General features: G+C 40.1%; 1 protein-coding gene across 2 annotated transcripts; it reads left to right on the top strand.

Moving 5' to 3' along the window:
• Positions 1-952: 952 nt before the first annotated feature.
• trafd1 (TRAF-type zinc finger domain containing 1) lies at positions 953-11,028 on the top strand. Of its 2 annotated transcripts, none has more exons than XM_008289831.1 (12): positions 953-1,371; positions 1,687-1,735; positions 2,060-2,195; positions 2,750-2,803; positions 2,908-3,343; positions 3,874-4,167; positions 4,243-4,307; positions 6,085-6,345; positions 6,587-6,725; positions 7,603-7,819; positions 7,956-8,013; positions 9,907-11,028. In XM_008289831.1, the coding sequence occupies exons 2-12, from the start codon at positions 1,701-1,703 to the stop codon at positions 9,943-9,945; spliced, it is 1,734 nt and encodes a 577-aa protein (XP_008288053.1). In that variant the 5' UTR covers positions 953-1,371; positions 1,687-1,700; the 3' UTR covers positions 9,946-11,028. The 2 variants fall into 2 exon arrangements, with proteins under 2 accessions (XP_008288053.1, XP_008288054.1); XM_008289832.1 differs by having other exon boundaries at positions 1,676-1,735.
• Positions 11,029-14,140: the final 3,112 nt, after the last annotated feature.

The following is a 14,140-nucleotide window of genomic DNA, read 5'->3' as shown; positions in this document are numbered from 1 at the left end:
TTTGTTATTAAAGGATTAGATTCGGTTTTGTCCGTGTTGAAGAAGATATGGTGATTTATTGGTACGCAACGACGCTGAAGTTAGCTTCTGATTCAGCAGTTAAGGGAAAAGTTAAGGGGAATCTGCAGCGCATTGGAACCGGATTTACATTTAACAATGAAAAACCTTGTTGGACATTTTAGATGCTGTCTGCAAACAGTTCCAAGTCCGTGACACTTGTATTCTATTTGTGAAAATGCTAAAATAAAATAAACTACAAATACAAATTAAAAATAAATAAAAAATAAAATAAATAATAAAGGAGATTTCCCTGCTGCAAGACCCAGCTTGATGAAGTCCAGATGAAAAAACACCATATAAGTCAAATTTGGACTATTTAGTCAAAAAGACAGTAAAGAATCTTTAGAACTATGATTTATTAAACATTTTTTCTGTTTGTTAGTTCACAAAAACGAGATTTTACTGCTTTTTGGGGGGCGTGAAGGCCACATAAAACCAGGTACGGATCAAAAACACTATATATTGTACACTGGTCATATCTGGAGCTGGACTAGAATATACTAGAGAGGGTAAATATTCTTTTAAACACAGTGTCCAAATTACATAGTCTTTATTCTGTTAGCATTTAGCATTTTCATGAATAGAATAAAGGTTTTTTTTATAAATCAGGAACTGGGTTTCAAAGACTTTTTAGTCTCTGTACAAAAATTTAGTCCAGATTTGACTAAAGCGGTTTTAGGTTTCAGGTCTAATGGTGCAAACAAAAAGCAGTGAAACCTCTTTTTTCCCATTAAAAGCAGGTTTTATACAAAAACATCTGAGCGGTGCTTTGCCATCAGTTTACCTTAACTTTTCCCTTAACTGCCGAATCTGCAGCTGACTTCAGAGTCCGTGGCAGCCTGACAGGCCTGACTCGGGGCATCAATCATCTGGTGTAAGGACAGAGCAAGGAGGAAATAACGAACTGTTTTTTTGGGGGGGTAGTTATCACCAAGTAGTTAGCTGTCGTGTGTGAGTTCGGTTAAATATTATCAGCTGACTAAGGGCAACGTCAACACGGGTGTGTTGGCTTCGCTTGGACCGGGCGGCAGGAGCAACAACGGCCGGACTTTACATTAGCTGCTCGCTTTGTTAGCTACTGTACTCCGGAAAGAGCAGACAAAGTTAGTTAGCTAGCGTCGCTACGTGGTGTTTCCTAGCGGTGCATTTAATGCTAGGCTACGTAGCTAGCTAAAGACCGCACAGCTAACACTGTACAACTTTTTGAGAGAGTTCAAAATGCGCGTTGATTAAGGTGGAAGAAGAATCTCTTTGCTAAACCAGGCTACCGTCTTCGGCTAACGTTAGCTGCCTGCCTGCAAAAAACACCGGGTGAGCAAAGCGAAAGTGCTTCTCAATCAGTTTAATTTGCTAACGACAGAGGTAGCAGTCTGTACATTAGCTCTGATTATCTATGGGGGCATCTTTAACTGAACTCAGATGCCGGTGTCTCTTAAATTATGTTGACGCCATGAAACTCGGATAACACTTGTTGAACTAATCAATCACGAATTCCTTTTCTGTAGCTACAAATAGTGCATGTTTACCTTTCGAGACACCAAAGCTACCAGACACAGCTCGGTTAAATCACAGTCTGCTGACTCTCCTGACAAGTTGATGTGTCATTACAACTCAGTGTCTCCACAGGCGTTGGTAAAGTCATGGCAGATGAAAACACACAGTTCTGTGGCAACTGGTAAGTACCACTAATGCTTGAACAATAGATTTATTAACGATTGTTGATGTGTCTGTTGATTATTTTTTTTAGATTAATCAATAGATTGTTTATAAAATGTCAGAATATAGTGCAAAATGTCCATCAGTGTTTTCCCAAGGCCCAAGATGACAAATGTCTTGTTTTGTCCACAACATGTTCAGTGTACCATTATGGCAGAGAAACTAAACCAGAAAATAGTCACTTTTAAGCAACAGGAGTCAGAAAATTTTGGCTTTTTTTCTTTAAAAAAATTAAAAAATGAGATTGATTGTGAACACAGGGTTTCACTTTCTTCTTTTTTAGCAAGCATGACATTCCAGAGGCTAATTTTACGACCCATGAGATTCACTGTCGAAGAAACATTGCGCTGTGCGATGTTTGCCAGGAGCCAGTTCCCCGGGCAGATCTTCAGGAGCACAAGCAGCAGGAGCACACACAGGTACGATCTGAACACTAGCGCTGGAGTTTAGGAAATTAGATCAGCGATAGATGTGTTCTGCTTTTGATGTGTGTCTGTTGCCAAAAGAGGGGAAAATGTGTGTTAATCTACACACGCCAAACACTCAATGATCACATGTTAACTCTAGTTAATTTCACTGGGGACATGAACCTGTGACTTCTGTTACGATTCCGTGTTAGGAGTCAAACTGCCATGTTGTAACCTTAATGGTTTGTCACTACAATAGATGGAGAGAATCCTTGTCTTCTTTGGTTATTTTTGACTCTGGCTGATATTAATTTACTGCTGGGCCACCTTGTGTGTGCTCTAGTCCTCATTCCTTATAACTTTTTTTGCTTGAAGTAGGGTTATTGCCAATAGAAGTTACTCTTACTTAACTTAGGTTGGCTAACGGAGCAGCTCTGTCAATGAAAAATCACCGCAGTCATCAGCTTCCTCAAATCGTTGCCCAACAGTAAACGATTAACAACAAAGCAACCTCAGACTGAGACTGTATGATTGTAACTGTAACAGCATTTTAATTTTAATTTCAGATTACATGCAAGTGTGGCTTGAAGATTGAGAAGAATCATATTGAAGCTCACCAGGTAACGCTGAATAATATTTTCCTTCCCTGTTTGTAACTCTAATATTTATCCACCGTGAATACAATACTTTAAATGTGTTTCCTCATGATGATTGTCTCTTGCAGAGCTCTGAATGCTCTCAGCGGCTGGTCCCGTGCCAGTACTGTGAACTGGAGCTTGTTTTCAGTCAGTCCAAAGAGCATGAGGACTATTGCGGCACACGCACTGAGCCTTGTCCTCACTGCAAGTGCAATGTAATGCTGAGGGAACAAGCTGTGCATCCAATCCTATGTGGAAGCCTCACACCACCCCAAGAGAGGAACAACAGCAGGATGAGCCGCAGTCCAGTGGACCAGTCTCCAGGTGCATGGTTTGAAGCCCACTCTATCCGAAACCTCCTAAGAGCCCAAGAAAGGGGCCCCAAGAACAACAACATCAGTGCAGCAGAACATCAGTCCTTTCCTCGGCCATTTGATCCCCCAGCGTATAACTCTTTAAGGGCACCTCAGACCTCAGGAGACTGGAAGACTCCTGCACCACAGAATGCACCATTTAGCCACTGTAAGTGTACTTTATGTTCAGTTTAGTAAAAGGGGAAAATGTGCCAACAAGACTGAACTATGTATTTATGCTTATCAGTTTTAAATAACTGTACCAGCAGTTTAAAAGTGCCCCGAAGAAGTGAAGTGTTATTTTCAACTTTTTTCCTTATGTGAGGACGTCTGGGGAAATTAGTTTTGCAGGCAGAGGACATGCAGCAGATGCCCCTGGAAAATATTAATTAGGAGAGATTTTGCAGGCTCAGCAATAGACACAAAGGTGGTCCCTGGCAGAGGGCCAGAGAATGTGTTGGACATGTTGCCAAGTTTTGACTGTGTGTATCGCTTGAACAGCAATATGGAACTTAAACAATGTGATGGAAAAGTAGGAGTTTGACATGAAGCGGTTGTCAGAAATAATAATAAGAATAAATCCTAATCCTTTAAATATGTTTTTCTCCCATTGTTGTACTCATAGATTGGACCCGACTTGTTGTGCTGCTGCTTTTAGCCACAGATATTCTCTGAATCGATTCTAAAATTGTCTTTCAGTGCTGGGGCAGAGTGATTTCCACCACAGCAGCAGCAGCAGTGTGTGGCAACGCAGCGAGCACACGCTGGACGAGGATTCGTCAGGCCTCGACTACATGTTGGCTCTCAGCCTGCAGAGTGACGGAGAATCTGTGGCGGGAGGCATCGAGGGAAACATGTGGAATGACATCTGGGATCACAAGATTGGGAAGACTAACACCTCCGTCAACTCTCCACTGTCTCCGCCCAACAACAACTACCCAAACTTCTCTGTAGGGACAAGCTCAAGTGCAGTCCAGGACCACGATCAAGCGGGTAAGAAAGTCAAGGTTGATCAGGATGATGTTGTTCAGCTGTCAGTTTGTTAATCGTTTAAAATTGTTTTTATAGATGCCATGTTGCCTTGTGAGTTTTGCGAAGAGCTGTTTCCAGAAGAGGACCTCATTCTGCATCAGGTTTGAAAATGCTTCTGGCTGCACCATCGCTCGGCTGTCTGACTCATGACGAATATTTTTTGGCAAAGATACCTTAAATATGGGGATTAAATTGTGATTGAAGCAGGATGATTTCTAAACATGTGAACTGCACGCCTACAAACTAGTCAGCCTTCTGGAAAACTGTGTCTTTTGGCTCAGTCTCATGAAAAAAAGCACTGCAATCACAGTAGATGAACAGATTTCCTAAGAAAACCATCATGTGTCACATTAATAGACTTGTAGAATATTTGCTTTCAGTATTAATAAGGCGATTCAATTGTTGTTTTTTGCTGATTTTACATTTCTAACAGTTGTGTTTTCAGCTGTAAGAAGACATGGTTCACCTCAGTCAGTTAGAAAACAAAAGTTTCTTGTTGGGACCAACAAGAAAAAACATATGAGCAGCTGATTGTCCTCCAGACTAACCGTCCCTGTCACATTGTTACGTGTTGTGGCCTTATTTTCCACTGCGATATAAAGTGCTCCTCTATGGAAACAGCACAACCACGGCGAGAAGTATCAATAACTCAGAGTTATAGTTAAACTTCTAATTCCATAAATCATAAATGAAAAAAGAAAGTTTCATTTCTTTTGTTCTACTGGAACTGGAACGATGACTCTACATGATACAGATATTTCACTACTTCCATTTCTGAATTCTTTCCACTCTTGTATCTGCTCTGTGTAAACACAGACCTCTGTTACACTGAATAGTCCCTGAATGTTTGTCTTAGAACCGAGTCAGCCGTGGCTTCCTGGTTGTTGTTTTAATAGTTTCTTGCTCTGATAAATGGTGTCATTTTGGCTTTTTTTTTTAGCTACAAGATGCCTTTCAAAGTAAATGTTTATATCTACATTTAAATACTATTTTGTTCTCTTATTTTAATATTAGCGTCTAGTCTTGTTAGATGTAAAGTGCATGATATAGTTTAGGATTCATTCACATTTATGTTTTCGTTCATATTGTTATCCTTTGACTAGTTCGCTCTGGTAGACAGGTCACCAACAGACACCTTTTGTTTTCTGGATTTAAGAGTCTCTCACCAATGAAACATGAACATCAAAAAACTAGTTCTACATTTTTGTACATATTAGAGTAAAAAAACCTGCCAAGCTGACACAGTCTACAACACATCTAGTTTGTGATTCCAGGTCAGTGCATCGTATCCGTCTGCATGACCAAACAGCAGCTACATTAGAACAACCAGAACCAGATTGACAGATAAAACCAGCCTGACGCTGTTGGTGTGCTCAATGACTGAGAACTAATATTGTTTTTCTGTTATGGGTATTGCTGTTCTGGAGCTCTTTGTTTTTCCTTCTTCAGAGTCATGGTTTTGTTTCTCAAAGAGTCCGGCTTTAATTCACTATATCTTTATTTCTGCACATCACTGGGACTGTAGATGAAATTAGCTTTAAGCCGTATGCGGTACAATTAATGTGATGTTTTGCTGTTTAATGAAAAAGTTAATTAATAAAAAAGGTCCTCTTTACCCGGCCTGCTAGCTTTGGCTGGCATTTTATCTTCCTTGCTCTGATTCCAGTCTCAGTCTCATGCTGCTTTCTACAATCTGTCCGCACGCTAAATGATCAGATAGCGTGCAATCATTCGCATACCTTTCTTTGTCTTTAACCGTTCACAGTCCAGTTACAGCCACTGCCTGTTTTAACACGTGGCCCTCATCTTCATCTAGAAGGGACGTGCTGACTCAACTCAAGCAGGTTTAACACACATGTAAACTTTTCTCTGTTTCAGACTGGCTGCAGTCCAGCTTCTGCCTTTGCGTCTTTCAGCAAGCAGCCCTCGTCTCCACCTAAAGAGGGCAGGATGAGCAGGAACGCTCCAGGGCTGATGCACAGCTTTCCCGACACTCTCGCTTCCAACATCCCCACCTTTCCTCGCTCAGTGTCCCCGGCCTCCTACAGTCCTCCAGCCAGTCCGCTAGAGGGCGATGTGGTCATTCCCTGTGAATTCTGTGGGGTTGCTCTCGAAGAGGCGGTCGTCTTTCACCATCAGGTATGTCGTCAGTCATGTTGCCTGGCCACTGGCTGTTAATGACTGTATAAGAAAATAAAAAACATTCAGACACATCTTAGGTTGTCTTAAAAAATGTGGCATCATTACTGGCAGTTAAATATCATTTTAATAGCTCTTCCGAACCTGCCTTTAGAGATCGCTCCTGAATATGTGTTCAACAATGTAGAGATGCGCATGTTCTCAGGTTATGTGATATTTGATTGTGTGTTTTTATATCCAGGACAAATGTGACATGCGCCCTCAGGCTGGCCACCCGCTGAATAATATAACAAAAGCATCCATCAAAAAACCACTAAGCCCAACTAAAGACGCCTTTGGGCAGATGTCTCCAGACTTTCAGAGGAGAATAAAGCACCAAGGTAAGAATCTGGTGATGAATCAATAATGAGAAAAGAACTCTGATTGTTGCTTGTGCAGAGTGTGGCAGGGCTACAGCCAGATACCAATACGGAACAGACTTGACAATATTTCAACAGTTTATAAATGAGGAAGTCTGGCTGATTTACAACCACTTCAGGTTTAGTCCTCACTCACAACACAGGTTGACAGACGGACACAGAAGATAACTTTGTGTTCTATCAAGACAATACACACATGATATAGTGTCTGTGAGAACCCTGTTTAATGTAAACTTCAGAGAAGAGTCTTGTCTTGGGACAGGAAGTAACTTCTCATTGTGTAGGAATTAAAAATAAATCCGTTCTCATTGGCCTGGTTCCAGATGTCTGCATTGTGGACTATATTTGTTCAGCATTTCAAACAGGATTGAATATGATAAATTATATCTAATCGTACATGGAGTCATTGTCAGACTGAATAGTGTTTCAGTCGGACAATCGGCTGGATGTTCAATACAGCTGCCTGCTAATAAACTCTGTGTTTGGGGGACATGCATGTTCATTTTTTTGTTAGAGGCTTTTGGTAATTTAGAGGACTTTTTGTCTATATTTGTATGAAGTGTGTTTAATATAATACATGTATGTGAGTGCATATTCAATTCTTAAGATACAAAGTATTTGATCTTAAGAATTCTAAACTAACTAAAATAAAGGTAAAACACTTCTTCCACTGTCAAGATCCATTTGAACACACATTTGAACAGCGTGTAAAGCTATCTTAGTTGATTGCATTCTGTACAAAGGTCAGTAGATACTGCGTGCACACCGTCTTTTGTCTGGTCACTGTGTCTGCATGTTTGTTTACTCACACATTCTGTTGATACACTCAAATCTATAGCTGACTTCCTGGATGAGGACTTTGGATTTGTCAGGGACACACCACCAGGACAGAGCCTAAGGGAACTGCAGAGAGGCTACATCGGACTACCGAGTCAAAGGAAGACGTCCAACTGTGACGTTTCTGTGAAAAACCGACCTCAGCAGGGCAGGGAAGCAGAAGGAGCTCATTTACCGTTCTGTGACGCTGACAAACCTGGCTCTGCACCTCTAAAGGGGTAAAAGCCACGATGACATCCTATACGTTTCATTTAATTACTTTATTTCTACTTCTTGAATAATTGTTTTTGCTGTATTGTAAAAACATTTTTAGTATATTAATGATATTCTGATTTGAATTCGTTTGTCCACCAGACTTCATCTCCCAGAAAATCAAGAAGGGAGGGGGAACAGAAGGAATCCAATAACAAAGGTACGCTTCAGTTTTTGCGTTGTTGTTCTGTGCATGATGGACCGAGTTGGTTTGATATTAGTACTTGCTTGTGTATATGTGTGTGTATGTGTGTATGTGTGTGTGTGTGTAGTCCAAATGGAAAGAAATTACCAACTTCTGTGTGTTGAAGCTTTTAAGGTGGGAAAAATATGAGCACCTGCAGGGAACTGATGCTGTTATTTTTTTGTTTTTTGCTTAGTTTTTCTTCTTTGACAGTTTCTGGATTTTTTTTTTTTTGCCAATTCCAGGTTCCCTAAAATATTAAAGAAATGCTGCAGGTCTGATACAGTTTGTTAAACAGAATCAGATCATTCTGTCAGGCTAAGCTTGAATGAAAGAAATTTCATGTTAGTGTACAGTAACACTGGCTGCAAGGTGGCTCAGTGGTTAGCACCGTTGCCTCGCAGCAAGAAGGTCGCCGATTCATGTCCTGGTGAGGACACTGGGATCTTTCTGCGTGGAGTTTGCATGTTCTCCTCGTGTAGCGTGGGTTCTCTCCGGGTTCTCTGGCTTCCTCCCACACAGTCCAAAAACACGTTGAGGTTAATTGGTGATTCTAAATTGTCCGTAGGTGTGAATGTGAGTGTGCTTGGTTGTCTGTCTCTAAGTGTAGCTAAGCTCTAAGTCAGCTGGGATAGACTCCAGCCCCCCCGCGGCCCTAGTGAGGACTAAGCGGTGTATCGATGATGGACAGTAACTCCAAAAGACTGAAACATTAGTTTTTTTATTCTAAATTTGCGAATTTTTTTTACCAAATTTATATTTTAACAAAATATTAAGTATCCTCTGTCATTACTTAACGTCAGTCACTTCTGTTAGCCACAATCGAATTAAAGCAACAGAAAAAAAATCAACACAAACAAAAGCAACACAGATGTGAGTACTATTACTCTGATTAGATGGTATCTGAACTTCCAAAACAGTCCATAGTAAACAAACTCTGCTGATGTTCAGTTATAAGGATGTGGAAGTTTATGTTTATAACACTTGTTTATTAATCAGAAGAACAATTCATTATGATGAGGGAATAGGTGTCGGTCTGTTTTATTGTTTTACTGCTCATTATTAATTGTGTGTCATGTATCTGTTTTATATTAGTTTTTGACTTTGTGTGGCTGCTACCTTGACCAGGTCTCCCTTGTAAAAGAGATTTCTAATCTCAAGGGAACTTCCTGGTTAGATAAAGGTAAATAAAAATCATAGTAAATAATAGGAACAAAAACAGGCAACGGTATATAAACTATTTATATGCAATCATATCATAAATATAAAGTTGAAAAGTGTAGCTGGATGATAATTATACCTAATACAATATTTAGGTTTGTAAATGTAACCGAGCATACGAGCCAAATGCTAAACTAAGAAAAAATATTTTGGGGATTTTTTTTGTTTATTGCAATTCATTAAAAACACAGACATGCACAGGAGGGTCTGTTAATTAATAGAAACATAGAATATCTTTGAAATAATAACAAAAGCACAAAAAACAAGCACAAGGAGGGGTCACTGGTGCCTTAATGATGACTATTAAAAAGAATATAGACAGGTCTTTAGGTGGATTTTTAAAGATATTTGTGAAAAGAAAGTAAATGGCAAACTGTTAAAAAAAATTGGGGCCGTAATCAAAAATGTTTGGATTTCTGCAGATCTGAAGAGATGGAAAAAGGGATAAAGAAGTGACAGAGATGCCACCTGGTGCAAAATAAAAAGCAAATAAGATTCATTTTTAAGTAAATCGACCCCACTGGAAAAAGATCTAAAGCTGATATTTCTACAATATTCTTGAATGAGTTCATTTTTTCTTTCATTTTCTCTTCACTCGACTTTTTATTTGCCTGTAAAAGGATTTTTAATCTTTTTTTTTTTTTGCAGCTACCCAAGAAGCAGAATGAAGAGCAGCAGGAAGAGTGAGAGCTGAAACTTGTGGAGAACAAGACAAACCAAATCTCCTGCTCTGCTTTTCATGTATCTTTTTGCACACTTTTGAAAATGAAACCTATACCTATCTGATAAGTGCCTGTCGGAGGATCAGCAAGTTACAGTTTATATTTTGAAGAATTTTACTATCGGCATCATCTAAGCAAGTAATTTGGTTTACTCATTGCGTATTCTGCTTTATATCAAGGCTTGTTTTAATTGTCTAACTTCCAGCCTTAACAGATAAACTCTAAGACGGATTTAATTTACTCTGAATTAGTTTTTTTTTTTTTTTTTTTGTATTAACTGTACAAGCTACGTCACGGCTGATTAAGAACGCCGAGAACATCAAAGACAGACACATGACTTTGTCGGTGTGCATTTGTCGAACTTAATCTTTACCTTATTACTTCAGCCAAGGACGTTTTGTTTTCACCCGCTGTTCTCCAGTTCCTTCGAAGTATTTCTCAGTGTTCCTGTCGGTTTCTGCATCTTTGTGTAACCTAAAGCACTTTGATAGATTATTTTGTTTAAAAAAAAAAAAAGGGCTTGAGGAACAGATTTGATAAGTTTATGCATCCTTGACCGAGAGCAGATTAACGGTATTATTGAACATGTGTCTTTTTATACTGTTGAACATTTGTCTTTAATAATTTGTCTGTAACTACTCAGTAATATTTAGATTTTTTAAAAATCTTACCTATATACCTATATATGTGATGTTATGATGACATGTGTTTTGAAGCAGTGTCTCCTGTCTAATGTTCTTTTGCGTAGTTTTGAGAGACGTTTTGTTTTGCTCCTCCGATTAAGATTTATTAAGATAAAGATTTTGTGTGTAACATAGGGGTCCACTTTAGAAATGCATATAAACTAGGCAATCACAGACGGTTGAGTCGGCACGTTTTGCATTTTCTGACCAACAACCTCAAAGTAGGGAACAGCAGCTGAGCAGTGAAATCACCTGATGTGGTGTTCGGTTGGACTTTAGCTCCTCGTGGGACACAGCTGACTCTTCCTGTTTGAACTGTCTTGATGCTCCCAGTCTTGTGTGATTATTAAATGTTTTAATGAGGATATCGATGGTTTCATGGCAGCAGTTTGTGTTTAGTCAGTGCTGTTTTATACCCATTTCTCAGCTACTTCAGTTAACCAGGGATGTTACCAAACTGGTAGGAAGCTTTGTACAACACATGAAGGATGGTAAATGCTGCGAGTGAGCTACATTTTCTGATGTATCTGATGTACCAGGATTTCTGAATCCCGCTTTAGTTTAGTTGTGATTATTACAACCATGAAACAGACAACATACTGAGTGTTATGGGGGGAGCTGAAATAGTCAGGATCATGTCTTGCAAACTAAACTGCTATTGTAGTTTTTGAAATCTTGTCTAAGAATCAACATAAAACCTGTTTTTAGGACAAACACACTGAGGTTGTATACTCTGTATTTGTGGGTGGAATTTCCAGAGTTTAATGCTAGTAAAAAAAATCAACATGGTTGGCACCTTTGTAGGCCAGTTACAGTATTTTCACACAAAATAGGTCAACAGAATAAAGTATTAAGCATTTCTCCACCAGTATTCTATCGCTGGACACATGGAGAAGTATTTTAAAAAAGCAGTCAAGCCTTCATAATAGGAAACAAAATCCCATTGGTTTGATTTTCCAGGCCTGTAATTTGATTTACATTACTTAGGAAGTTTCCTGGAAATACAGTTGTCTGCAAGAGTCGGGGCACCCCTGGGAAAATTACACGGTTTGTGGGTTTTTGAAGTGAAAAGAGATAATTAGAATGCAGCAGCAAACAGACATTAAAACTGTCACTTTTTATTTCTCTAACAAACCAAAAATTAAACCGTAAATGTGGCATCAGCTTTGGCAGACACCACCCCGTGCAGATGCTTTTTGTAGCCAGATAAGAAAGTCTTTATTTAGGTGTTTTCTCTTCCATAGACATTATCTCAAGCGTTTAGATATTTGCAGGCTGTCTTGCACATGCGGCATGTTTAAAATCTACCCACAGATTTCCAGTGATGTTCACACCGGGGACTGACGGGCATTTTTCCTTCTCCGTGCCCAGCGTTTCAGCTGGTTGCCACTAAACCCCAAAGCAGAATGTTTACACGTCTATCCTTAACAGTTGGCAAATGGCTCCTTCAATCAAATGCTGCTCACTTCTTCTCTGAACTCTTGTTTGATTATTGTGGTCAAAGGGCTCAAATTTAACTTCATCTGTCCACAGCATTTGTTTCCAAAACAGCTGTGGCATATCCAGATATTGATTTGTGTATGGCGCACACTGACTTTTGTGATGAAATCACAGTTGAGTTTGCCTTTGCTGACTCTTCCTTGTAGATCCTGCTTGGTGCAGAGTGGAAAGGTGCATGATCACTTCTGTGTCAGCTAACCCTTCCTGCAGCTCCCTTCTAGTCATGTGGTGGTTTTAGTTTCATTATTGTTGCGCTATCGTGGGAAAAATGCCCATTGCATTTCTTTAAAACAACCACACTCGTCTTGGGCAGTGCTAAGTCCAAGGTGCAGCAACGGCGCCCTTGCAAATTATTGACGGGGTGTTGTTTCGCTGAAAACTTGCACAGAGAGAAGTGAACACTGACTAAAATGGAAAACCAAACAAGCAAGGCTGCCGTTCTTGTATGACCCAAATCTTTGTTACAACTCAACATTGTCAGTGTGTTTGGTCGCAGCTCAGATGTTTTCCATAGTGGAGAGCATTATCTGTGTGAAATGCATGGAGAAAATGGCAGGCCTATACCTAAAGTCAGCATCTGGTGATCCAGACTAATCATCTTGTTGCACGTTCTGCTGCAAGGTTTCCCAGCAGAACGTGCAACAAGACTAATCATCTTGTTGCACGTTCTGCTGGGAAACCTTGGGTCCTGGCATTCATGTGGTTCTCACTTTGACAAGTACCACCCACCTAAACATTGCTGCAGACCAAGCGCTCTCCCCATGGCAACAGCAGCAGCCTTCCCCCAGCAGGACAATGTGCCCTGCCGCACTACAAAAACTGCTCAGGAGCGGCTCGAGGAACCCAACAAAGACCTCTAAAGCCTTGGCCTCTGAACCCTCCAGAATCCGACCTAGCCTCCATTGGATGCCAGACACCACAGAACAGCCCCAGAAGTCCCATGTCCATGTCTTGGTGGGTCACAGGTGTTTTGGCAGCAGGTAGTCTGACTCACTAAACGTAGGCTATGGGTATAAGCTGTTCATTTTATGTGGCTTTCTCTTCTCCTTCCACTACCCGTGTGTTATCGTTGTTGAAATCCCCTTTGCTATCATCAACAACCACCTCTGGGCTATCAAGGTACAAGGTGGAAATTTCAAGTCTTGCTTTAGGTTTGGTTCCTGCATCATATTCCACAAAAACAACTCCTGATTACTTTTTTATTGGGACACCATTGCTGCATCCTGGGCTTAGGCACCGCCCAACATGATTGTGATGGTTGGCTTATAGAAATACAAACAAACCAGAGCATTCATTTCTCCCGGTATAAAAAAATGATATTGAGGTGCCGCCAGAGCATTCTGCGCAGGGCTTTGTCAATGCTAGAGAAGGATCTGACTGTGTTAGACTAGGCAGCACCAGGATGTTGTTTCTGATCACCATATTTACAGTTTGTGATTTCCAGTTTGTTCTGTCTAAATAAATAAAACTGAAAAATCCAAATCTTTGTTTGTTGTCTGAATAGAGCTGAGGACTGTACTATGAAGCAAGTTTGACAGAGCCAGGCTTTCTTTGTGTAAGTCGGCTCGACAAAAAACAAAACCCAAGCCAGAGATCACAGGTATCACGAAGGTGGTCATCAACTTTCTTTTTCAACTCAGACTTTCTGCTTCAGACTTTGTGTACGTTCACATAAAAAGGGGCGTTTAACGTGTCACGTGACTCTCCTGCACAAAATGAAACGATCGTGTGCAGCTGCAGTGGTGAATATTTTACAAAAAATCTCACTGTAAAAAGTGTCGCTACTGCAAATGGTGCAAGAATTAAATGCTGCTAGAAAACTGTCAATGTGTTAATATATAATATTTTACTGATGCAGCCGGTTATTTCCAACTGACAGCTGCACGTTAGAGTTAAACTTTAAACTTGATATATTTTAACCTGATCTTGTATTGAAGTACATTTAGGTCTGACACTGTCCCATAATGAAGGATATCA

The sequence above is a fragment of the Stegastes partitus genome, unplaced genomic scaffold (genome assembly GCF_000690725.1).
Source record: "Stegastes partitus isolate 25-593 unplaced genomic scaffold, Stegastes_partitus-1.0.2 Scaffold639, whole genome shotgun sequence".
NCBI lineage: Eukaryota > Metazoa > Chordata > Actinopteri > Pomacentridae > Stegastes > Stegastes partitus.
This window is presented reverse-complemented; position numbering and strand designations above follow the sequence as displayed.